This window comes from Leucoraja erinacea, chromosome 23, assembly GCF_028641065.1.
Source record: "Leucoraja erinacea ecotype New England chromosome 23, Leri_hhj_1, whole genome shotgun sequence".
NCBI classification, from domain to species: domain Eukaryota; kingdom Metazoa; phylum Chordata; class Chondrichthyes; order Rajiformes; family Rajidae; genus Leucoraja; species Leucoraja erinaceus.
This window is the reverse complement of record NC_073399.1, coordinates 18,294,854-18,322,253: the sequence shown is the minus strand read 5'-3', so window position 1 is coordinate 18,322,253 and position 27,400 is coordinate 18,294,854. Positions and strand designations below refer to the sequence as shown.

Here is a 27,400-nt window from a genome sequence, read left to right as displayed (position 1 = left end):
GAAATTTGGCCAATGCCAAATGATGCGCAGCAATTTGTACAAATGCAGCCAACATCACTTAAGGTTTTGAGTGAGAGATTAAGGGGCAGGTGCCATAAACAATAGGTGGAGCGGCAAATACGAACCTGGAAAGCAATGAAGTTAAGAAAGACAGAGTAAAGAGTATGGACACATAAGGAATGGCAGGTGCTGGCTTACAACCATATAACCATATAACAATTACAGCACGGAAACAGGCCATCTCGGCCCTTCTAGTCCGTGCCGAACACGTATTCTCCCTAGTCCCATCTACCTGCACTCAGACCATAACCCTCCATTCCTTTCCCGTCCATATAACTGTCCAATTTATTTTTAAATGATAAAATCGAACCTGCCTCCACCACCTTCACTGGAAGCTCATTCCACACAGCCACCACTCTCTGAGTAAAGAAGTTCCCCCTCATGTTACCCCTAAACTTATGTCCCTTAATTCTCAAGTCATGTCCTCTTGTTCGAACCTTCCCTACTCTCAGTGGGAAAAGCTTATCCACGTCAACTCTGTCTATCTCTCTCATCATTTTAAAGACCTCTATCAAGTCCCCCCTTAACCTTCTGCGCTCCAAAGAATAAAGACCTAACTTGTTCAACCTTTCTCTATAACTTAGTTGCTGAAACCCAGGCAACATTCTAGTAAATCTCCTCTGTACTCTCTCTATTTTGTTGACATCCTTCCTATAATTAGGCGACCAAAATTGTACACCATACTCCAGAATTGGCCTCACCAATGCCTTGTACAATTTTAACATTACATCCCAACTTCTATACTCAATGCTCTGATTTATAAAGGCCAGCAAACCAAAAGCTTTCTTTACCACCCTATCTACATGAGATTCCACCTTCAGGGAACTGTGCACAGTTATTCCCAGATCCCTCTGTTCAACTGCATTCTTCAATTCCCTACCATTTACCATGTATGTCCTATTTTGATTTGTCCTGCCAAGATGTAGCACCTCACACTTATCAGCATTAAACTCCATCTGCCATCTTTCAGCCCACTCTTCCAACTGGCATAAATCTCTCTGTAGACTTTGAAAATCTACTTCATTATCCACAACACCATCTATCTTAGTATCATCTGCATACTTACTAATCCAATTTACCACACCATCATCCAGATCATTGATGTACATGACAAACAACAGTGGACCCAACACAGATCCCTGTGGCACCCCACTAGTCACTGGCCTCCAACCTGACAAACAGCCATCCACCATTACTCTCTGGCGTCTCCCATTCAGCCACTGTTGAATCCATCTTGCTACTCCACCTTTAATACCCAACAATTAAACATTCTTAACCAACCTTCCGTGAGGAACCTTGTCAAAGGCCTTACTGAAGTCCATATACACAACATCCACTGCTTTACCCTCATCAATTTCCCGAGTAACCTCTTCAAAACATTCAAGAAGATTAGTCAAACATGACCTTCCAGGCACAAATCCATGTTGACTGTTCCTAATCAGACCCTGTTTATCCAGATGCTTATATATATTATCTCTAAGTATCCTTTCCATTAATTTGCCCACCACTGACGTCAAACTAACAGGTCTATAATTGCTAGGTTTACTCTTAGAACCCTTTTTAAACAATGGAACAACATGCGCAGTACGCCAATCCTCCGGCACTATTCCCGTTTCTAATGACATTTGAAATATTTCTGTCATAGCCCCTGCTATTTCTACACTAACTTCCCTCAATGTCCTAGGGAATATCCTGTCAGGACCTGGAGGCTTATCCACTTTTATATTTCTCAAAAGTGTCAGTACTTCCTCTTCTTTGAATTTCATAGTTTCCATAGCTACTCTACTTGTTTCCCTTACCTCACATAATTCAATATCCTTCTCCTTGGTGAATACTGAAGAAAATAAATTGTTCAATATCTCCCCCATCTCTTTTGGCTCTGCAGATAGCTGTCCACTCTGACTCTCTAATGGACCAATTTTATCCCTCGTTATCCTTTTGCTATTAATATAGCTGTAGAAACCCTTTGGATTTACTTTCACCTTACTTGCCAAAGCAACCTCATATCTTCTTTTAGCTTTTCTAATTTCATTCTTAAGATTCTTTTTACATTCTTTATACTCCTCAAGCACCTTATTTACTCCATGCTGCCTATAATTATTGTAGATCTCTCTCTTTTTCTGAACCATGTGTCCAATTTCCCTTGAAAACCATGGCTCTTTCCAATTTTTACTATTTCCTTTCAACCGAACAGGGACATAAAGATTCGGTACTCTTAAAATTTCACCTTTAAATGTCCTCCATTTCTCTTCCACATCTTTCCCATAAAAAAAATGTCCCAATTTACTCCTTTTAAATCCTTTCGCATCTCCTCAAAGTTAGCCTTTCTCCAATCAAAAATCTCAACCCTAGGTCCAGTTCTGCCCCTCTCCATAATTATATTGAAACTAATGGTATTGTGATCACTGGTCCCGAACTGTTCCCCAACGCATACCTCTGCCACCTGACCTGTCTCATTTCCTAACAGGAGGTCCCTTCTCTAGTAGGTACTTCTATGTATTGCTGCAAAAAACTATCCTGCACACATTTTACAAACTCCAAACCATCCAGCCCATTTACAGAATGTGTTTTCCAGTCTATGTGTGGAAAATTGAAATCTCCCACAATCACTACCTTGTGCTTACTACTAATATCTGCGATCTCCTTACATATTTGCTCTTCCAATTCTCGCTCCCCATTTGGCGGTCTATAATACACCCCTATAAGTGTTGCTACCCCTTTCCCATTTCTCAGTTCCACCCAAATGGCCTCCCTAGACGAGCCCTCTAATCTATCCTGCCAAAGCTCTGCTGTAATATCTTCCCTGATAAAGCAATGCAACACCTCCACCTCTTGCCCCTCCAATTCTATCACACCTGAAGCAACAAAATCCTGGAATATTTAGTTTCCAATCACAGACCTCCTGCAACCATGTTTCACAGATCGCCACAACATCATACTTCCAGGTGTCAATCCAGGCTCTAAGTTCATCCGCCTTTCTTACAATGCTCCTAGTATTAAAATATACACATTTAAGAAACCCACCCTCTCTTATTCTCTGTTTATTGTCTTTTTCTTCTCTCTCCCCTACATTTTGGGTCAGAGTGCTACCATTCTCTGCCCCCTGCTTCACACACTGACTGCAAGCTTTCCCAATTTGAGTCCCTCCCCCCCAACCGTTCTAGTTTAAAGTCCCCCCAGTAGCCTTTGCAAATCTCCCCGCCAGGATATTGGTCCCCCTCGAGTTCAAGTGCAACCCGTCCTTTCTGTACAGGTCGCACCTTCCCCAAAAGAGGTCCCAATGATCCAGAAACTTGAATCCATACCCACTGCACCAGTCCCTCATCCACTCATTTATCCTCCACCTCGCTCCATTCCTACTCTCACTGTCGCGTGGCAGTAATCCTGAGATTGTTACCTTTGCAGTCCTTCTCCTTAACTCTCTACCTAACTCCCTAAATTCTTCTTTCAGGACCTCTTCTCTTTTTTTACCTATGTCGTTGGTACCTATATGTACCACAACCTCAGGCTCCTCTCCCTTCCATTTCAGGATTTCTTGGACACGTTCAGACATATCCTTGACCCCGGCACCAGGGAGACAAACTACCATCCGGGTCTCCTGTCTGTGTCCACAGAATCGCCTATCCGACCCCCTGACTATAGAGTCCCCTATTACTATTGTCCTCCTCTTCTTTTCCTTACCCTTCTGAGCAGCCGGACCGGTCTTTGTGCTGGAGGTCCGGCCGCTGTCGCTGCCCCCAGGTAGGCTGTCTCCCCCAACCGTACTCAAACAGGAGTACTTATTTTCAAGGTGTACAGCCACCGGGGTACTCACCAGTCCCTGCCTCTGCCCATTGCCCTTCCTAACTGTGACCCAGTTGTCTGCCTCCCGTGGTCTTGGAGTGACCACCTCTCTGTAACTCCTTTCTCTGACCTCCTCGCTCTCCCTGACCAGACAGAGGTCATCGAGCTGCTGCTCCAGGTTCCTAACACGCTCCCTTAGGAGCCCCATCTCGACGCACCTGGCGCAGATGTGGACGTCTGGAGGGCACTCAGACTCCATGACCTCCCACATATGACATCCAGAACAGTAAACTGCCCTGGCCCTCATTCTTCCCCTTATCCGAAAGTAAAGAGCATGTCCATCTTAACATCATTAGACTGGGATATAAAGTCTGACGATAGACACAAAATGCTGGAGTAACTGAGTGGACTCAGCAGCATCTCTGGATAGAAGGGATGGGTGACCTTTCTTCACACTGACCAGCATCTGCAGTTCCTTCCTACATTCCAAAAAGTCTGAAGACTGGGGAACTGTCAGTGGCACAGTGTCACGGCTAGTCGAGCTGATGCCCGTCTGCTCCAGCGACCATGGTTCAACCCTGACCTCCAGTCTTGTCTGTGTGGAGTTTGCACGTTCTCCCTGTGACCGCACAGGGTTTTTCCAGGCTCTCCCATTTCCTCCCACATCCCAGTGCAGTGCAGGTTACTAAGTTAATGGCCGCTATAACCGGCTCCGAATGTGTAGGTGAGCGTTAGAATTGGGGTGAATTGATGGGATTGTGCGGAGAATCAAAAGGGATCAGTGTAAATGGGTATTTCTTGCAATGTGGACTTGGTGGGTCGACAGATCTGTTTTGGGAGCTGTGTGCCTGTGACTATAAAATGTATTTAGACATGAAAACATTGTTGAAACTTGGTGCCAATGTGATGGGACTTCAGTTTACTGTCACATCAGACCTTCAATTATACAGTCCCACCCTCTCTGATATCACACAGTATGACATCCCACCTCATTTTGAACTTTAATGTACAGTCTAGGTTGATCTGCTCTCACCATTCACTTTTTTAAAATCAATTTCTCCACTATATATATGCCCCCATCATGATCATAAACACTGGCGTTCATCACCCTATAGGGCGGCACAGTGGTGCAGCAGCAAAGTTGCTGCCAGTCAGTGCCAGAGACCTGGGTCTGATCCTGACTCCAGGTGTTGCCTGTATAGAGTTTGTCCGTTCTCCCTGTGACCACGTAGGTTTCCTCTGGGTGCTCCGGCAACCTCCCACATTTTAAAGACAAGCAGGTTGGTAGGTTAATTGGCTTCTGTAAATTGTCCCTAGTGTGTAGGATGCAAAACTGGTGTATGGGTGATTGGCAGTCGGTGTGGACTCAGAGGGACGAGGGACCTGTTTCCACACTGTATCTGTAAACTAAACAAAACCATACCTCTGCACAAATACAGTGCCACAAATACGGTACCATACAGTCTGTGTTGGTTGTCCCACACTGTGTGACAATGGAGTGCGTCAAAGCTTACACCGGAACAGCTCACCCATTTCCACCAGGTGTCCCGGACCTACAATTAGGAGCCCTTATTACTGAGCAGCTGACTCAGATAAATGGCACTGAGGCCAGATGAGATGCTGATCTAACAGCTTGGCATTTGGTGCTCAATTAAAACCAACAGTGCCATGTCTAACTTGGGGATTTTAGAAAGTTAGCTGACGTACTCCAAATGCTTCAGTATTGCCTCTGAGTTACAATGGTCACAGATTTGAAGTCAGAGGCAGCAAAAGCATTGATGTATTGAGGGATAAGGGGAGAAGGCAGGAACAGCAGCTGGGTTTGGATGATCAACCACAATCATACTGAATGGTGGAGCAGGCTTCAAGTGCTGAAGACTTTAACATTGTGAAGCCGGCGGTCTCTGGTAGGAAGAGGCCGACTCGGGAGCTCCATGCTTGCGGAGGGAGTTTCAACCACCCCGACGCAGGAGTTTCGATCACCCCGACGGGGTCTCGATCGCCGGCTGCGGGGCCTTTGATCGCCCTGACTGTGGATTGTTTGACTGCCCCGACCGCGGGAGAACAAGAGGAAGTAGATTGAACTTTATTGCCTTCCACCACAGTGAGGAATATGGAATCCACTGTGGTGGATGTTTATGGTAACTTTTATATGGTTGTGTGTCTTGTTGCTTTTCACTTAGTATGGCTGTATGGTAACTCAAATTTCACTGTTCCTTAATTGGTAGATGTGACAATAAACTGATCTTGAAACCTTGAAACTCTTAATCCAGTTCCTATTTTCCATGTTTCTCCGGTTAAGGTTACTAATCATTCAGCTTTGTGTTTAATGCAACCTTTATGTGCTTTCCCTTGGGGAAATAATGAAGCAACGTTGAGTCTGAAGAAGGGTCTCGACCCAAAACATCACCCAGGCCTTCTCTCCAGAGATGCTGCCTGTCCCAGTTACTCCAGCATTATGTGTCTACCTTCGATTTAAACCAGCATCTGCAGTTCTTTCCTGTGCACAAGCTAAATTGAGATTCTGGCTGTGACAGTTCGTTAAAATTCAATTACACAGCATTATAAAATAAGTTGAAACAGTAAGTACCCACCTTGTTACCAAGCAACATGATGACCACATCCTGTTGTGCATATTCATGTACTTCTGTTAACCAGGCCTGCAAGATTGGACAGATACAATGTTGAAAAAAATGCTCTTTAAAAATATATTTATGTGTATTAAATGGAAGTTACAAAATGCTCGAGGCATCTCTGATGAATCCAGAGCGTTATGGAAACGACATTCCAATATGATGACCATCAGATCATGATTATGGGGTGGCACGGCAGCGCAGCTGTAGAGTTGCTGCCTCACAGTGCCAGAGACCTGGATTCGATCCTGACTACCAGTGCTGTCTGTACGGAGTTTGTACGTTCTCTCGGCAACCTGTATGGATTTTCCCTGAGGGTCCCAGTTTCCTCCCACACTCCAAAGATGTATAGGCTTGTGGGCTAATTGACTTGGTAAAATTGTAAGTTGTCGCTAGTGTATGCAGGAACGTATTAGTGTGCAGGGATCGCTGGTCGGCACGGACCCGGTGGGCCGAAGGGCATGTTTACGTGCTATATCTCTAAAGTAATGTCACCAGCAACTACAGGTCATTAGGCCCAAGGGTAAGGCACAAGGTGAAGAATAACTGTCTGCCCAAACAATTACTCCCAGACCAGGTCATGCAATGGTCAGATAGAGTAAAGCTTCTTTGACTGTTACATCAAATGGCCCCAGAGCAGGTCCAAAGGTCACTGTGTCCAGTGTCAATAGTGCTTGGTTGTCAGATGTACAGGGTATGGAACAATGAAATGTTGCTAGCTGCAGCTTTACATGCAAATTAATGCAACAGCACACAGATAATAAGACCGCAAATGATCAGTAATATTCGGTATTGCCTAGGTTGTATGTAAAATAAAATGTTTCACAATGTCCCAGGTACCCCAGCTACATGTGACAATAACGCATCATTCATTCATTCATACATTCATTCATTCATTCAATCATGCATTCATTCATTCAACCAGACCATAATAGTGCAAACCAAAGTACATGGTGCATCCGATACAAAGTCCATAGTGGATCGTTGCTGAGGTAGGGTTGTGGTTTGAGTTGCACACAGCACTTCAAGAACCTGATGTTTGATGGGAAGAAGCTGTTCTTGAACATGGAGGCAATGGTTCTCAGGCTCCTGATGGCAGCAGCATGATGAGAGCGTGGCCTGGCTAGTGTGGCTCTTTGATGATATCACCTGCCTTTTGGAAGCAGTGTTTCCTGTTTTCTGTAGAACTCTTTGATGGTGGGCACAGCTTAGATGGGTATTTTGGCTAGCATTGATGAGTTGGGCCGAAGGGCTGGTTTCCGTGTTATATGACTCCATTACTTTATGAAACTGCTATCAAATGTCCCCACAATGAAGGACGCCCTGTACTGCCCACTCATATGGTCAAGGGGAAGAGTAAAGGCCACTGCATATTGTTCTACACGCCTCTGTAAACTGCTCTGCTCTGTATACTGTTGGCCCCAGAGCCTGAGTGAAGTCACCCTACATTGTCCCACCACAGCAAAAATGGCATGGATTCCGTGCTCAGTCCCCTCAATGAGTAGCAGATTAGGGAGTATAGATTTCTGCTAACCTACCAAATGCATGTGCAGCTGCTATCTGGCATACAATTAGATGACTAGAAAGGGCTCAAAGAGAATCTTTTCCAAGCTATAGTCTTGCCTCCGCTCCCACCCCCAGCGGTGCGTTACAGGCACTCATCGCCCTCTGTGTAAAAAAACGTACCCCGCACATCTCCTTTAAACTTTTGTGTAGAATGGAACTGCAGATGCTGGTTTAAACCGAAGATAGACACAAAAAGTTGGAGTAACTCAGTGGAACAGGCAGCATCTCTGGAGAGAAGGAATGGGTGACGTTTCGGGTCTGAAGAACGGTCTCGACCCGAAATGTCACCCATTCCTTCTCTCCAGAGATGCTGCCTGTCCCGCTGAGCTACTGCAGCTTTTTGTGTCTTTCTCCCTTTAAACTTTCCCCAGTTTATTTTAAAGCTGCACTGTCTAGTTTTTTCCAACATTTCTATCGCGGGGAACAGGTTCTGGCAGTCGACCCGATCAATTCCTCTCATAGATCAGTCACATTTTTCATATGGAAATTTGATGGATTAGTTTTGTAAACGTTGCCGATGCAGAGTTAGCGAAGGCACAGGTCAACTCTGATCGAATTGAACTTTGGAACACACTGGATGAGCCGAACGTCCTCCTGTTCTGGTGGGAATCAGACCCTTTAGGAAGGAGAGTGAGGGAAACAAACTCAGGAAATGGCGATCAATTGTGCGCTGTGTTTGAAAGGTGAAGCGAGGGATAAATTTAGCATCACTTCAAACGAGCCTGACTCATCTGCACACTTCGTTTAGAAACAGATAAAGAGAATCGCGTACGTTATTCTGAGAGCTAACTGCTCGAGCCGTGATTACAGCTCATTAAGTAATGAGCTTGGAGACAGTGAGGGGGCTTTGTATCTCTCGGACCTGACCTTTTATGCTGCCGCGCTGTTGAATTTCCTCAGCTTGGCCCCATTCAGTTTGCTCATGCCTGCTGCTTGACGTCACTTGCCTATCAATCTGTGTCACCTTTTGTACTGAAACTCTTCAAGTGAGCCTTGACATTTATGCAATCAGCCTCAACAGGGGTACATCTACAAATGAAGGCTGACAGCAGTACTCCAGTAAACAAATGCTTCGCTGATGGTTGAAACTCTCTCATCTTCTCCTCTCTCTAAGTTGGCGTTGAGATGAATTGCAGGCTCCACTATTCCAATTCCTCTTCTTTCTTGACCTCTCAGGAATTTGGGTGTTGGCCTCTCCATGAAAATTGGGAGGAGTGCAGAATGGTGCCGCAGGCGGAGTCAAAAGTTAAGAGTCAAGGGTCACGTCAAGAGTGTGTAATTGTCACTGATAGTGGATCGATAAAATTCCTACTAGCTTGGGTCATGGAAGGGAGATGCTGAGGTCATGATGCTGGGCTCAGGAGGGCGAGTGCTGGGGTCAGGAAGGGTAGATATTCGATTTTGGACTATCAGTACTGTGTGTGTGGTTCATATCAAAAGAGAGGACCAGCCCAGATGAGGTGTGAATGCAGAGAGACCAGATGTGCTTGGCAGCTCTCCCGAGTCCAGGCTCACCTTGAGCAAATCCCTCTCCTCATTATCACCGACCCTTCACCATCTTCCTGTCTGACCATTACTGCCCTGCATTCTGAGTGATCATACTTCCAAACAATGAACTTCAATGGCTGTAAATACCCCAGAATGTGCTAACATTGTGCAATATAGTAAAAGGAATGATGCTGCAAGCCAGCAGAGCAAAAAATCTGCAGATGCTGCAAATCTGGAAATAAGATACAACATGCTGGAAATGCTCAGCAAGTCAGGCAGCATCTGTGGAGAGAGAATCAGAATCATTTTTAATGTTAACTGATTTTCTTTCTACAGATGCTGCCTAACCCACTGAGACTATCCAGTGTTTGCTGTCTGTATGCAAGACTATGTGCCGCCTTTGCCTCAAAGCCACTTTAAATTGATTCAGTCAGTTTTTACATGAAGCTCCAAGGCCCAATGTAGCAGGAAAGCAGTGAGGCTGAGGAGCTGTGTGGGAGTGAATGAGGCAACAGGGTTATGCTGTTGAAGCCTTTAGACTGCAGGAGGAAGGGGAGACAGAGGGTGGCGAGGCTTTGCAATGATTCAATGAAACTTTATTGTCACATGTACCCAGGTACAGTGAAAGGCTTTGTTTTGCGTACAACCTGGTAAAATTGTACAGCAGACCTCACCGAGGTGGTACGCAAAGTGTCGCCACCTGTCTGGTGCCGACAGTTACAAAAGTTTACCGAACTGTTCAATCTGTGGCCTGCCGTGGCAACAGCTCCCTCCCACCTTCGTTATTGGTGGCCTTGGCAAGGTGTTGTGGTCTGGCACTGTGTGTGTGTGTGTGTGTGTGTGTGTGTGTGTGTGTGTGTGTGTGTGTTCGCGCATGTGCGTCTGTGCCCACGCGTGTGTGTGCGTGTGTGTATGCATGCATATGTGCACGTGAATGTGCGTGTGTGCGTGTGTATGTGTGTGGGTGTGCGTGGGTGTATGTGCATGTGCTGTGCGCTTATGTATGTGCATGTGTGTGCATGTGTGTGCATGTGCGTGGTGTGCATGTGCGTATGTGTGTGTGTGTGCACGTGTTTATGTGTGTGTGTGCATGTGTGTGTGCATGTGTGTATGTGCGTGTGTGTGCGTGCGTGTGCATGTGTGTATGTGCATGTGCTGTGTGTGTGTGTGCGTGCGTGTGCATGTGTGTATGTGCATGTGCTGTGTGTGTGTGTGCATGTGTGTGTGCTTGCATGTGTGCATGTGCATTTGCTGAAACTAAAAGCATCTTACCCTGATGTTGTCAAACGATGATTTGCTTGTGATGTCGTACAGCAGCAGGAGCGCTGTGGCGAGAGAGAGAGAGAGAGAGAGAGAGAGAGATAGAGAGAGAGAGAGAGATGCTTTAAAATCCAAGCAAATGCCAAACCATCCAATCACATCCTCCCCAGCTGAGTGGGATGGGGAGATACCAGGAATCCTCTGCCCCCTGACGGGCTCCCAGTCCAGCAATGCTTCAATGGAACAGTTTTATCCTCATCTACTGATTCCTCCGCGACCCCAGCCCTCCAGCTCCAGGATCCCCAGCAATCCCCGCATTCCTGCAATTGTTCCTCTTTAAAACCCCCCCCCCCCCCCCCCACGTGCCCCCCCCCCCCCCCCCCCCCCCCCACGTGCCCCCCCCCCCCCCCACACATACCCCGAATGGAACCCTTGCATCCTCGGCAATTTGCCTCCAGCAATCTGGCCCTTCCATCCCTACACCCCTCCACCTCTCTATTTCACTCACTCTCGCCCTCCCCCTTAATGCACTTCTTCCAAAGTAATTCATTGGCCAAGTCATAGTCAAACGGCATGGAAACAGGCCCTTCAGCCCATCGTGCCCACCAAGATGTTCCACCCATACTAGTCCCACCTACCTTGCCCATGTTTGGCCTACATCTCCTCTAAAACGTTCTCATCCAATTACCCGTCCAGGCCTCTTTTAAATGTTGATAAAAAATGTTGAAGCTGCCAGGCTCTGTCCAGCTTTCTTCCCACCCTCCCCCCCCCACTACAAACAGTCCGAACAAGGTCCTGAGCCGGTGTCCTCAGACGGGGAGAACATGCAAACTCCACACGGACAACACCCGAGGTCAGGATCAAACCTGGGTCTCTGTCACCGTGAGGCAGCAGCTCTACCTGCTGCGGCACTGTGCTGCCCCAACCAATGTTGTTATGGGGATCTGGAGATGTGGCCTTAAAGAGTCACTGAATGTTACAGTTCTCCTGAGTCCCTGGGTCTGTTGGTAGCTAAAGGCTGACGTAGAGGCCTGGAGGTGTTGACCTTGCCAAACTATGGTGCTTGCTGGAGGGTTTACTGGCAAATTAACATCAGAGTGGTCCCAGTCAGAGTGCTGCTGTTGCCGCGCTGCGACTGCAGTTACCGTACCTTGTGCATCGCGGTAGTAGGCGTGGGTGACACTGCGGAATCGCTCCTGTCCTGCCGTGTCCCAGATCTGAAAATAGAAACAGTGAGAGTTGTGCATCTCAGTCATTCACTTGCTTCTTAACCCTTGCTGCAATTATCAACAAGGAGTCTGAACGCACTTCCCCACTTCTCTCATGGACTGTCAACTGAACCGAGAGATCGCAGGGAGGATCTGAGATTTCCTTATCTCTGTGCGACCACCACACCCTTTCCCAACTGCCCTTATCGTGTTACTTCCTCAGGAGCTGCAAAGTGGCACAGCGTTAGAGTTGCTGCCTTACAGCGCAAGAGACACCGGTTCGATCCTGACTACAGGTGCTGTCTGCATGGAGTTTGCATGTTCTCGCCGTGGGTTTTCTCCGGGTGCTCCCGTTTCCTTCCGCTCTCCAAAGATGTACAAGTTTGTAGGTTAATTGGCATCTGCAAATTGTAAATTGTCCCTAGTGTGTAGGACAGTGCTAGTGTTCGGCGTTTGTCGGTGCGGAGTCAGCGGGCCGAAGGGCCTGATTCTACGCTGTATCTCCAAAGTCTAAATAAAACCAGGAAATATTGTGGCTACCTAACTTGCCAGGCAGCATCTGTGTAGAGGGAAGCAGACCCTTAAGGGCCTGTCCCACTTGGCGATTTTTTTGGCGATTGCGGGCATCATTGACTGACGTATCAGGTCACTGAAAAATACGCGGTGTGGTGACGTATGACGTGGCGTTTCCACGGCGTTTCCGTGGCGTTTCCGCGGCGTGGTGGCGTACGGCACACGGTGTTTTTTCAAGTGTCGCAACATTTTTTTTGTCGCCGCTGGAGTTTGAAATGTTCAAAATCTTTTGGCGACACTGATATGACACCGACAAAATTGGCAAGTGGAACAGGCCCTTTACATCAACGATGCTGGCTGACCTGCTGAGTGTTTCAGCACTATCTATTTTTATTTTGGGTTTTCTGCATCTGTGGTTCTGTGCTTTGTTTCTTCTGTGTGGGGTGTGCTGGGATTCTTTACGAATGCCGATACACTTGCATATGTACTCATGGCTACAATCCAGATCCATTAGTTGGTTAAGTTGTTCTCAGAAGATGGGAATTGCCTGAAATGGGAAGTCGGTGCTTGCTTTTCTAATTGCTCAAAGGGGAGTTGATGAGCACATGAGTGAGCAACGGGGTTTAGCTTAGATTAGTTTAGTTTAGAGATACAGCGAGGAAATAGGGCTGTTGGCAACTGAGTCCGCGCTGACTAGCGGTCCCTGTACACTAACACTATCCTACACACAAGCGACAATTCACAATTTTTACCAAAGTCTAATTAACGAACAAACCTGTACGTCTTTGGAATGTGAGGAAAACGGAGCACCCGGAGGAAATGCATGCAGTCATGGGGAGATCGTACAAACTTTGTGCAGACAGCACCTGTAGTCAGGATCGAATCAGGGTCTCTATCGCTGTAAGGCAGCAATTCTACCGCTGCACCATTGTGCCCCCCCTAGGGTTGGTTACAACCCAGGGTTCCCAGGTTGTAGGGTCATAATAGTCAGAGTTGGACGTGGATGGCTCTGCTGGGAGCTGGAACACACCTGATGGCCCAAATAATCCTCCCGTGCCATAATAAGCAAGTGAATGGGTTAAAGGGAGCAAGGGAAGTATGGTGGGGTTGAGTGTCATACCTGTCAGGGTTGGGTTTACAGAGTCCCTTTGGTGAAGTACATCATTGAAGTAGGTGGTTTGAAACCTCTGACTTATAAATAGTACAATGGACAATTGACAGTGAATTACAGGATGAAATCCAATTAAGATGCCCGAGAGATTTATATATAGAGCAGCCGATGGCCGAGAGTGAATTACAGGTTGAAACTAATCAATGGAATCTGACTGTGATGCACTGTGGTTAAATCATCCCGTCTGCTGCCCTGACCCCCCATATGAGGACTGAGCAGTAACATATAGAATCATAGAAAATAGGTGCAGGAGTAGGCCATTCAGCCCTTTGGCCATTCAATATGATCATGGCTGATCATCCAAAATCATATTGTGTTCAACGCTTTCCACCGCTTGGCAAATCAGATCACAACCTGGTTTATCTAAGGCCTTCTTACAAACCCTGTGTACTGAGACTGCCTACCACCAACCACCCGGTCCTTCAGAGAGTGGACACCAGAGGCCAGTGAATCACTGAGGGACTGCTTTCAATGCACAGACTGGGACATACTGATGGAGTCACAGGAATTAAACAGCTGTATGGACATCAACAGGATGGCTGGATGCATAACGGACTACATCAACTTCTGTAGGGATGTTGTTGTGCCAGTAAGAACTGTTTGTTGCTTTCCCAATAACAAACCTTGGATCACAAGCAACATCAAGAGCCTCCTAAACGAGAAGAAGGAGGTTTTCAAGGCTGGTGATCGGGAAAAAATCAAGAGGGTACAGCACCACTTGAAAAGGAGTATGAAGCAGGCAAAAGGGGACTATACAAGGAAGCTGGAGAAGAAACTGCAGTACAACAACATCACAGAGGTGGTGGAGAGGAATGAAGACCATCACTGGCTTCAAGGAGAAGAGAAGCCAGCCGTCAGGAGACGTGGACAAGGCCAATGAGTTTAACCTGTTCTATAACAGGTTTGATCTGGTATCCCCTCCCACCTCTACAGGTGCAGCCTCTCCCCCACCATCACCTCCACGAGGCAGCCCCCCCAACACCACAGCTGCAGCACCTCCTATGCCGGCATCTCCTCAACTGTTCTTCACGGCGGACGAGGTGAGAGCTGAGCTGAGGAGGTTGTGCCCTGGTAAAGCAGCTGGCCCTGATGGTGTATGTCCCAGGCTACTAAAAGACTGTGCGGCTCAGCTGGCGGAGCCGCTCCAGACCATTTTCAACCTGAGCCTCCAGTCAGGGAGGGTACCAGGTCTGTGGAAAACATCATGTCTCGTGCCGGTTCCCAAAGCAGGGCGGCCGACCGAGATCAACGACTACAGACCGGTGGCCCTTACATCCCATATCATGAAAACAATGGAGCGGCTACTCATTCGTCTCCTGAGACCACAAGTCCAGCACGCACTCGACCCACTACAGTTTGCATACCAGGAGAACATTGGGGTGGATGACACAGTCCTCTACATGCTGCACCGGATCTACTCCTTTTTGGACAAACCCGGTGGCTATGTGAGGATTATGTTCTTCGACTTCTCAAGTGCGTTCAACACCATCCAACCCCTGATTCTGAATGACAAGCTTAAGAAGATGGGGGTGGATTCCACATTTATCTCCTGGATAGACGACTACCTGACGGGTCGACCACAGTTTGTCAAGCTGGGGGACAGTGTCTCTGGCACAGTGGTGTGCAATGTTGGAGCCCCACAGGGAACGGTTCTGGCCCCGTTCCTCTTCACCCTGTATACAGCAGACTTTAACTATAAGTCTGACACATGCCACGTACAGAAATATTCAGATGATTCAGCGATTGTGGCATGTGTAAGGAACGGGCAGGAGGAGGAATACAGGAACTTGACCAGTTACTTTTGTGCCTGGAGTGAAGAGAACCGTCTCATCCTGAACACAACTAAGACTAAAGAGATGGTGGTTAACTTTGGCAGGTCCAAGCTCCCCCTTCAGCCGGTCAACGCTGCTGGGGCTGACATTGAGGTGGTGCAGACATATAAATACCTTGGAGTGCACCTTGATAACAAACTGGACTGGTCTGTCAACTCTGACTCCCTCTACAAAAAAGGCCAGAGCAGACTCTTTTTCCTCAGAAGGCTCAAATCCTTCAATGTGTGTAATGACATGCTGCACCTGTTTTACAACACTGTGGTTGCAAGTGTTATTTTCTACGCTGTCGTCTGCTGGGGCATCAGCATTAGTGCAAAAAAAACAAGAACAAGAAGCTGGTCAGTGTGAAGTGTGGTTAAAACGAGCTCCTCAAACAGCTCAAAGTGCTTCAGGGAGGGGTACCATTGAGTAGGGGACTGTGAGAGGGTGGCGGATTTGGCTTCCTGGGAATCCATATTGAGAGGCGTATGAGGAACACCAAGGTGCAGGTGCACCCTGAAAATAACCCCCAGAGACATCCCGGTGCTCCATTGTAATTCTGTGATGCGTGTGGAGTCAAAAGGAGCAGGGCCTCGGAACAACGCCCAATTGTCGGCGGCTGCTCTCTCCTTACCGGGACTTACACAGTTCCCGCTGCCCAAAAAAACCAGAATATCCCTGTAGACACTGTTTGAAGCGTTCAGGAGATACCTTCACCCAAATGCAGCCATGCTATAGCTCTTTATAATTCAGGGGGATACTGATAGGCTGTACTGTGGAATCGCAGAAATGGAGGGATTTGGGTGTGTATGCGTGCTTTGTTCGTGATATTTATTTAGTTGTTTATCTTTATTATTTTAAATTGTATGTATCGCTAGCTTTTAAGTATGGTTTAAGCTGACATTTAAATTTCGCTCTGGTTCAGGTATGACAATGTCCACAGTGTGTCTGCGTGGATCGCTTTTGAATCAGGTCACCCTGAAAAAACCCAGGGTTCCCCTTGGCTGGGGGCTTCGGAACACATCTCTCCCTACCCTGTAGAACGGAGGGATCAACCCCTGCAATTAGATTTTATAATTACCGCTAGCTGTAGGCTGGGGGATGCATTCTTGCAATTTCTAATTTTTAATTGTTAATTATTGGTCTTTTTAAGTATTTATTGCTCTCATTTATTGCTCTCAGGTAGTGTCCACTATGTATTGTCTGCGTTCGTTTTGAATCTGTGGGTTTGTTGGCTGGGGGTTTCTGGACATCTGAATTTCCCTGAGGGGATCAATAAAGTATTTATTATTATTATTATTAATTATTATTATTATTATTATTATATGTTGATCCTTGCAGAGAAACCCCCAGTAAATATCAACCAGTGGATACAAGAAATTGCAGATGCTGGTTTACAAAAGAAAGACACAGAGTGCCGGAATAGACAATAGACAATAGTTGCAGGAGTAGGCAATTGGGCCGTTCGAGCCAGCTGATCATCCACAGGTGGGTGAAGGGGGAGGGTTATATAGTTAACTAAAAATATCAGCCAATGTTTGCAGGAGCTGTGGGAATGTTTAGTTCTTTGGAAGGATTTACAATGACTTAACCAGCCTGGGACATCTCAATAGTGGGAGGGATCTCAGGGAGTATTAATAGGATGCCTCGGGGAATTTCTAAGTGCCTCGGGAGTATTGCAGTCGATATTCTTGAAAGGTGCAGTTTTTAATCATGTATTTTCTTCCATCCTATCTGATGCTGGATTTAGACGAACAACAAATTTTCACAGCTCTGATATTCGAGGGGGTGGGGGAACTGCTTCCAGCAGCTTATGTTTCAGCTGCTGCCACAGACCACTGACCTGTAACTTGACCTTGACCCCATCCACAACCACCACCTTATTCTGCAAAACAAGGAGAAGCAATGGGTTAACTTTGAACACTGCAAGGGGCAAACACAGGGAACATGTTGTCAGGGAATGGTGCCACTCAATCAACATACACAAGCAATCACCGTGCATTCAGTTCCATCAACCAGCATGAATCTTTGCTGCCTCTGCTCCATGCCTCAGTTTGTCAGTGCTAGAGTGACCTCTCACTCTGTCTGACTGTTGGAAACATAGAAACATTGAAAATATGTGCGGGAGTAGGCCATTCGGCCCTTCAAGCCATTCAATAGGATCATGGCTGATCATCCAAAATCAGTACCCCGTTCCTGCTTTTTCTCCCTATCCCTTGATTCCATTAGCATGGTTTGCATGATGGTCTGTGTTGGATCCGCTATTCTCTGCAATTTCTTGTGACCTCGGATGGAGCCGTTCCCAAACCATGCTGTGATGCATTTCGATGAACGAGCAGGTTCGTAACCAGTCCCATTCACCGAAATGCATCACAGCATGGTTTGGGAACGGCTCCATCCACTCCCAGTCCCCGCCTCTGTTAAAATCATCAGATTTACTGTAAAATTTGTTACACTATCATGTAATGTAAAACAAGTGAAATAAAAGTGTGTTTGGATATTAATAGGAGTATTATAGTACATAGGATCTATTGGTCTGTCACTACCAAGGTGACTATCCGAGCTTTACTGTAAAGCATCAGGTTAGTCCAATGCCCAAAAGCCTTCGCAGGCAGCTCACTGTTGAAGTTGCCCCTGTTAAAAATGAATGGCACAAGCTTCATCTGGTTTACCAGCAGGAGTGACTTTTTCTTTAATTTGTAGATTTCAGCATAACTTTTGCACAGGTTAAGTACTACTTCATAACAGCAATAAACATTCCTGATCCCTTCCCCAACCTCGCTCCCTTCCCTCCCCTGAACCCCACCTATTTCTTCCCTCCTCACCAATTTCCTCCATCTGCTTTACGGTCCACAACTTTTCAAACCTGTTTCACACCTTAATTCCTCTCTTATCTTTGGGCTTTGTTCCAACCAGCTGCATATCAGTCTGAAGAAGGGTCTCAGCCCAGAACGCCAACCCTTTTTCTCCAGTGATGTTGCCTCAACTGCTGAATTACTCCAGAAGTTTGTGTCTATATTTTACATGTCAAAGTCCCCCCTCTGTTGCCTGTACCCATCTATTATCTGCCACGCAGATCCTGCCTCTCCCCACTTCCAGCGTTCTTTCTCCCCCTCCCTACAATCAGTCTGAAGAAAAGTCTTGACCAGAAGTGTCACCTATCGATGTTCTCCAGGGATCTACTGTCCTGTTAGTTGGATTTTACATTGATAATGGAACTATGCCAATAGCATAATATTTATAAATTAACGTCCAACAGATCTTAACCTGAGATACGAAAACACCTTGGGGTGGAACAGTGGCGCAGTGGTAGAGTTACTTCAAGAGTTCAGAGTCTTTCCTTTGAACATCACAGAGGACACTATCAGGGTGTCTTACAGCGCCAGAGTCACGGGTTCGATCCTGACCACGGGTGCTGTCTCTACGGAGTTTGTACCTTCTCCCTATGACCGTCCGGGTGCTCCGGTTTCCTCCCCCACTCCAAAGACAAGCAGGTTTGTAGGTTAATTGGCTTTGGTAAATTTGCAAATTGTCCCTAGTGTGTAGAATAGTGTTAGTGTATGGGGATCGCTGGGTGGTGCGGACTTGATGGGCAAACAGGTTGCACTGTATCTAAAATCTAATAACAATTTAGTCTTTGTGGACGATACATTTGTTTTTCTCAAGCCTGTTATACCCAGCACACATCGAATCTCCCAACTACTCACAAACATCTACATCTCAAAATGTTATTTTCTGTAATCTATCTATCTAATTTGCATTTGAAGGAATCAATTCTAATTGATTCCACTATCTCCCTTGGAAGCTTGTTCTATAGATTGCCCTTTCACTCACTCAGATATTATTTCTGCCAATTAGTTTAGAATTTAACCTCTTCATTCATCACAGATTCTGACTCTATTGTTCCAGGCAAGATGAAACCAATCTTAATGTTCTTTACAAGTTTGTATTGTATCCTACTGGAAACGTAAGAAATAGGGGCCAGAGTAGGTTAACTGGCCTCTTAAGCCTGCTCCCCCATTCAGTAAGATTATGGCTCGTCCAATTTTAGTCTTCATACCACTTTCCTGCTCTCTCCCAATTCCCTGAGTTTAAATGTATGACAATTTCCATCTTGGATACATTCAGTGACTCCATCTCCAAAGCTGTCTGGGGTAGAGAATTCCAAATAGTTATGGCCCTTTGAAAGAAGAATTTTCTCCTCTTTTCTGTCTTGTGGCCACTTATTTTGAAACTATGTCATGGGAACATAGAAAATAGGTGCAGGAGTAGGCCATTTGGTCCTTCAAACCAGCACTGTCATTCAAAATGATCATGGCTGATCATCCAGAATCAGCACCCTGTTCCTGCTTTCTCCCCATATCCCTTGATTCCGTTAGCCCTAAGAACTATATCCAACTCTCTCTTGTTCCCTGGCTCTATAAATGTCCTCCTTTCAGCAGCCATCCATCCATTAGGGCGACACAGTGGAGCAGTGGTAGAGTGGCTGCCTTATAGCGCTAGAGACTTGGGTTCGTTCCTGACTACGAGATGCTGTCTGTACAGAGTTTGTACGTTCTCCCTGAGAACATGTGGGTTTCCTCCCACCTTCCAGAGGTACAGGTTTGTAGGTTAATTGGCTTCAATAAGTTGTAAAATTGTCCCTAGTGAGTAGGATAGTGCTAGTGTACGGGGTGATCGCTGGTCGGCACGGACTCGATGGGCCGTAGGGCCTGTTTCCGTGTTGTATCACTAAAGTCTAATCCGATGAGTCCCTGACATATCTGACATGTTTCACCTCTGATTCTTCTGAACTTCAATGTTACATCTCCAACTTATTCAGCCCATAGTCGTACATCAAACCCCTTCATTTCACCATCTCTGCACTGCCACTGATGCAAGAACATTCTTCTTTAAATTTGTACACAAGCCCTGAGTATGAAGTTGCATCAAACCCTCTCCACTTTAATACTCTATATATCCCTTGTGTAACACTCCCGTTCATCCTCACTTGCCACAGCTGCATGCCAGTCCTAGGTGTTGTTGTACTGGGACCCATGGACTATTTTTACTGCAACTTTAGTTATTCTGTTTAAACACTAGTTTGTCTTTCCATTTTTATTGCCAAAGTAGCTGACCTCACAGCTCCCCGTATTATACTCTAACTGCCTGATCATTTAACCTATCTCTATCCCCTGGCCTGTTGAGATCCTCCAGCACTTTGCCTTTTGCTCAAGAACCCAACATCTGCAGTCTCTTGTGTCTCTGTTCACCTCACGTCTAGCAAATCCACTAATCTTTGTATCATCAGAAAATTTGGCCACAGCACACGTCATCCCATCATCTATTTATGTCTCAATCTTTGTCTTTTTACATCTTTTGTGTTTTACCAGCTCTCCACAACGTACTCTTCCTAGCGGGTAGTGGGGGGGGGGGGGGGACACCATCATCCATGCTTATTCCCCATTGGACAAATGGGGGGGGAGGGGGGAGATTCTCAAGGGAATCTCTGTCATATTTGCTGGTCTGTGCTTCGATCTTTCCCAGATCACCTGGTCTATCTCAGCTGGCCTGGATGCCATCAACACCAACCTCAATCAATGTACGGATTTCCATGGTCTGGGCGCGTATCATTCTTTCTGACAGAGCAGAAAAAAGTGCAGGCGTTTGCTTGCTTTTCTGAGAGGAACAGCTCAGGATTGGACCTCTTGTGATCCCTGCAGTGTGATTCAGTGAATCAATTAAAGAGGCTAACGTAATATAGTTTGATCAGCAAAATGTCACATTTTTCATAAGGGAGCTGGGATTAATAAGTCCCATTAATAGCTCCCTATGTAATTGCTCAATTAACTTCCAAGTGGCATTTAACAGCATATAAAAGTGTACTGAGATCACCCCTGTAGAGCAATGATAAATATGAGCTAACACTAGTTTCTCTTCCAAAGTTCATTTGCTATTCTGAGTTAATTTAGCTGCATTAATATGTCAAGTCGTCCAATGCTGTGGGTGAAGTCAAACATCACACCTGTCGGGGGGAGCACTGTCTGAGTGAAATTCACACGGGACAAAGCCAAGATGAAACAGACACACACCGCGATGAACAGGAAGGTTGGCGCTGTAATTAAGACAGCTAAAGCACAGTGTATGGCAAGTCCTTTAAAAGGGGGGGGGGAGAGAAGGGGAAGAAGGAGTGGGGCAAACTTTTAAGATGCCAGAGATACACGGCTGTGAAGCTCGGCGTACATTTAACATTACCGGTCGGTTATCCTTGGTTCTGAAAACTACTGCTTACGTTCTTTTTCCCGATGAGCCAATGCAATTCACCAGTCAGCACCGGCTACAACCTACGGCAATCTTCGACCTCCTGGCGACCCACCTACGGCACGAGAATTCTCGCTACTCTCCATGGCGGCTTCATTCTGGTCGCCGCTAATCTTTGGACATGTTGAAAAATTAGCGGCGACCATAATGAGGCCGCGACTAGTTCCCAGAATGCGGGAACCCCTCACGACCATGATGGCGACTGCCCGGCAACCACCCGCGAACATGTGGCGACCATGTGACGACCTCAGAGTCTCCTGCAGTTGCCTAAAAAGTTGCCTAAGTGGGACAAGCCCATAAAGCATTTACATTCATACTCTTCCAGTCTCAATTGGTGACGTTTCGGGTCGAGACCCTTCTTCAATTTAATGACTGAATGTAAAGGTGCCATCTCCAAATGTAATACACGGCGGTGTGTAGGAAGGAACTGCAGATTCTGGTTTAAACCGAACAAACACACAAAATGCTGGTGTAAATCTGCGGGACAGATTGAAGAAGGCTCTCGACCTGAAACGTCACCCATTCCTTCTATCCAGAGATGCTGCCTGTCCCGCTGAGTTACTCCAGTATTTTGTGTCTATCTTAGGACAAATGCAACCTCTTTTGGAGATGGCAGGGTTTGTGGAGTGGCCTCTCGGAGCAGCGTATGTGTGCAGCCACGTCGGGGCTTAAATCAATCATTCACCTCGGTTCGATTGCTGACACTTGTTTGCTAAGTGGCGTTCCGTGAAAAGGTTAAACCTGCTGCCTGTCGCTTCATACAGCCTTGACCGCTGGTTGTCATGGCGATCTGATGCTGGCTTTGCCAAGCAACTCCTCAGCACCACTTAACTCTCACTCGACGAGTGTTGATCAGGCTCGGCTATGCTGGTTACAGAACGTTGCCCGTTAACCACCGTGTAGATTTATCCCCCAAACGTGCCCCCAGTCCAAGAGAACCAGAAACCCTCTCTCGTTAGTGGCTGTTGTTTTATGCGATCTTTGCCAGCATTTGGTAATATTCCAAACAGGCACAGACGTTGAGTTGCATGGGGTACTAATTCCCAGAGTCAAACCTGATAGCCTAACATATGTGTGTGTAACTCTGGGATTCATAGCAAATGACCAACTCCATGTCTTTAGAGATACAACTTGGAACCGGGCTCTTTGGCCCACGGTGTCCCCACTGACCAAAGATCACTCGTTTTATGTTATCCCACTTTCATATCCACTCCCTGCACACCAGGGGCAGTTTTCAGAGGCCAATTAACCTACAAATCAGCCGACACTGTGCATAGAGCTGACTTTAATGAGTAAACCAGGACAGCTAAACATTTACTATCTCTCAGGTCACAAGGAGAAATTTGTACCGATCCATTAAACCCTCATAGGAGACCATGGAGAAGGCTTTAGTTGTTTTAGGAGTATGCTGTTGCCTATAAATGAATCCCTTGAAGGGTTGTGGTTCTTTATTTACAACCATGAACTGGGAGAGTCCTTCCAGACCTATTTATGAAGCTAAGGCCATTAGCAGATAAGTACAGACACAGTGGCCAGCTGTTGCAAGTAATGGCTTGAAGGGCCGAATGGCCTACTCCTGCACCTGTTGTCTATTGGTAATGCAAGAGGATTAAAAAAAAATACCCTGTGTAGGGGATAATTGGCAGAAGGTGATTGGAACATAATTTCCACAAAATACACAACATAAAATATGTTTGAAGCCTTTGGGCTGGATGAGATGAGCAGCAGTCTCTCTGTCCTGGACCTCCTCCACTGTCAGAGTGAGGCCAAACATAAATTGGAGGAATAACACCTCATATTTCACTTGGGCAGCTTACAACCGAGCAGTGTGAACATTAATTTCTCTAATAATAAGTAACCCCTGCATTCCCTCTCCACCTAAAGCTAGTTGTCCTACTAGTTCCACTGTTCACATCCCTGTATCTCTTCATTGTCACCTCTTCCCCAGCCAACAATGCGCCATTATGGACTCCACCCTTCCTTGGTTATTTGTTGCCAGCCTTGATTTGGCCGGGTCTTTTCCTTGCTCCAATCCCTTCCCCCCCCCCCCCCCCCCCCCCCCCCCCCCCCATCTACTTTCAGTCTGAAGGTTTCCAACCCGAAACGTCACCCGTTCGTTTTCGCCAGAGATGCTGCCTGACCTGCTGAGTTGCACCAGCCCTTTATGTCTCTCTTCAGTACAGGCTCAGAGTCAGATTCAGAGCAGCAAGTGGGCCTGGTACCAAAACAAGGGTCAGTTTTGTGTGTTTGGTGTGTCTACCTCAAAGTACTGGACTACAGGTAACCAGCGACAGTTCAACTAGACTCAGGAGCAGTAGGTAATGTACTCCTGAAACAAGCCAGCGGTGGTGTAGTGAAAACCAAAGGGCCTCAAGATACAACAATGTATAACAAACACGTGTACAACAAGTCGACATGAGAGGTGATTAGGAGATGCCTACATGAAGGCCTACATGAAGTCCAGATACGACCTGGGTAAGGCCATCAAAAAAGCCAAAAGGGACTTCTGCTCCAAACTGGAGGATGAGACAGATGTGGCAGGGCCTGAATGCAATCACCTCCTACAAGGCGAAACCAGGAGGCAGCTCGAATGTCGGCGAAACATCACTCCCTGACGAGCTCAATGCGTTTTACGCACGCTTTGACAGGGAGAATACTGATGTGCCTTCCCGATCCCCCATTCGCTGTGATGGCATTTCAGTCTCAGTCACAGAGGCCGACGTCAGAAAATCCTTCAGAGGGGTGAACCCCCGAAAAGCACCTGGACCTGATGGTATACCCGGTCGTGTTCTAAAAACCTGTGCGGACCAACTGGCTGGAGTTTTCACGGACATTTTCAACCTCTCACTTCTGAGGTCTGAGGTCCCCACCTGCTTTAAAAGGGCATCAATTATACCAGTGCCCAAGAAGAGCAAGGTGACGTGCCTCAATGACTATCGACCAGTGGCACTAACGCCGGTGGTGATGAAGTGCTTTGAGAGGTTGATCATGGAGCAAATCAACTCCTACCTCGACAAAAACCTGGACCCACTGCAGTTCGCTTACCGCCACAACAGATCAATGGTGGATGCGATCTCGCTGGCCCTCCACTCCGCACTGGACCACTTGGACAACAAAAACTCATATGTCAGGCTGTTATTCATCGATTACAGCTCGGCATTTAACACAATCATCCCCTCCAAGCTGGTTACCAAACTCGCAGAACTGGGTCTCTGCGCATCCCTCTGCAATTGGATCCTCGACTTCCTCATTCACAGACCAGTCTGTTCGTATTGGTGGAAATGTGTCAGCCTCGATAACAATCAGCACGGGAGCACCTCAAAACTGCGTGCTCAGCCCCCTGCTGTATTCACTCTATACTCATGACTGTGTAGTTAGTCACAGTGTGAACTCCATCATCAAGTTCGCTGACGACACCACAGTTGTGGGGCGTATCACTGATGGGGATGAGTCAGAGTATAGAAGAGAGATCGAGCAACTGTCCATATGGTGCCAGCGAAATAACCTGGTCCACAACACCAGCAAAACCAAGGAACTGATTGTGGACTTTGGAAGGAATAGGAGGGGGACCCACAGCCCCATTTATATCAACGGGCCGATGGTTGAAAGGGTCAAGAGCTTTAAATTCCTGGGCGTGCACATCTCTGAAGATCTTTCCTGGTCCGAGAACACTAATGCAATTATCAAGAAAGCTCATCAGCGCCTCTACTTCCTGAGAAGATTACGGAGAGTCGGTTTGTCAAGGAAGACTCTTCTAACTTCTACAGGTGCACAGTAGAGAGCATGCTGACCGGTTGCATTGTGGCTTGGTTCGGCAATTTGAGCGCCCTGGAGAGGAAAAGTCTACAAAAAGTAAACACTGCCCAGTCCATCGGCTGTGACCTTCCTTCCATCGAGGGGATTTATCGCAGTCGCTGCCTCAAAAAGGCTGGCAGTATCATCAAAGACCCACACCATCCTGGCCACACACTCATCTCCCTGCTACCTTCAGGTAGAAGGTACAGGAGCCTGAAGACTGCAACAACCAGGTTCAGGAATAGCTACTTCCCCACAGCCATCAGGCTATTAAACCTGGCTCGTACAAAACTCTGATTATTAATAACCACTTTCTGCGATTTGCACTTTATCAGTTATTTATTCATGTGTGTATATATTTATATTATGGTATATGGACACACTTATCTGTTTTGTAGTAAATGCCTACTATGTTCTGTGTGCTGAAGCAAAGCAAGAATTTCATTGTCCTATACAGGGACACATGACAATAAACTCACTTGTCTTGACTTGACTTGAAAGATACTCACTGAAGCTAGCAAACTCAAGAATAGAAAGAAAGATGGTTTGTATTTTGTTGTGGTAAACCAGGAAGGTGCCACGGTGCTGTTCAGAAGACTGTGAGAATCTTTTTCCCGGGAAGGTGATATCAAATACAGTACTAGTGGGCATAGCATTAAGGTGAGAGGGCTAAAGTTTAAAGATGTGCAGGGCAAGTTTTTTTACACAGAAGGTGGCGAGTGCCTGGAACGCGCTGCCTGGGATGGTGGGGGAGACACATATGATAGTGGGATTTAAGAGACTTTTGGATAAGCATAAGAATGTGCAGGAAATGGTGGAATATGTATTATGTGCAGGCAGTTAAGAGTTGGTATTGGCATCATGTTCAGCACACACATTGTGGGACAAAGAGCCTGTTCCCCTGCTCTATCTAATACGCTGTGCTGTGTTCTAATAACGTTTCAACAAGTGGGACTGATAACGAATATCATGACAGGAAATTGACTGGAAGCAGCTGAGCAGGTTTACCGTTGTAACAGAAGTGCCCACGAGATACTTGCTAGCTAATGGTAGTTACCAAAGAGGTGATGACATTTTTGTGGTGTAAGTCAGTGGTTCTCAATCTTTTTTTAGCTCATGGCCCCCTTGGGATCTTTAATTTTTCTGTGGCCCCCCCTGACATTATTAGCGGGAAAAAAAGTACTTCAATATTATAATACCTTCTATAAAATGTTAGTGTCTATTAATTGCACATATATTCTCTTTTATTCTATTCCACAAACATCAAAAATATTTCAACTACATAGATTTAAATTTATTAGGACTGAAATTTAGGAGGCAACAGGATGGTAGCTCTGTGGCCCCCTTCATTGAACCTGTGGCCCCCTAAATCCCAATTTTTTTCTGTGGCCCCCCTGAAATTTGCCACAGCCCCTTTGGGGCCATATGGCCCCAGGTTGGGAATCACTGGCGTAAGTGAAGAGGAGGGGTGGGAGTTGGAGGGGGTTACCCACAAACCGTTGGGTTGTAAACGACTCATTCTGTGCGATGGTTTTGATAACGCAGACCACTAGCTGAACCTGTACAGAGGGTTAGCACTCACTGTGTCCATGTGGAACTGCAGCCACACATGGGTTTGCCTAAGGATGGCAGAATTCCCAAAGGACATCAGTGGATTTGTTGAAATATTTACCACATTTTTACAGTTTAATGGTCACTTTTACTGACACCAGTATTGTGAAACAGAAATTTACATTTCAGATCCGTCTTTGATTGACATATCATTTAAATGAATGATGATTTTTTACATCAATGTGCCTCTGCATAAACTGC

General features: G+C 46.4%; 1 protein-coding gene across 3 annotated transcripts in view; it reads right to left on the bottom strand.

Annotated features, from left to right (window-relative positions):
* The window catches only part of LOC129708320 (ras-related protein Rab-37-like), a 156,647-nt gene that overhangs the window by 7,902 nt on the left and 121,345 nt on the right, over nucleotides 1–27,400 (bottom strand). For 2 of the 3 annotated variants that reach the window (XM_055653990.1, XM_055653991.1), the window contains exons 3-6: nucleotides 17,337–17,378; nucleotides 11,941–12,007; nucleotides 10,803–10,855; nucleotides 6,438–6,503 (exon numbers count right to left, since the gene is read on the bottom strand). In XM_055653990.1, the coding sequence (XP_055509965.1) occupies nucleotides 6,438–6,503; nucleotides 10,803–10,855; nucleotides 11,941–12,007; nucleotides 17,337–17,378 (228 nt within the window). The remainder of the gene's footprint in view (nucleotides 1–6,437; nucleotides 6,504–10,802; nucleotides 10,856–11,940; nucleotides 12,008–17,336; nucleotides 17,379–27,400) is intronic. The other variant, XM_055653992.1, reaches the window with a different exon arrangement.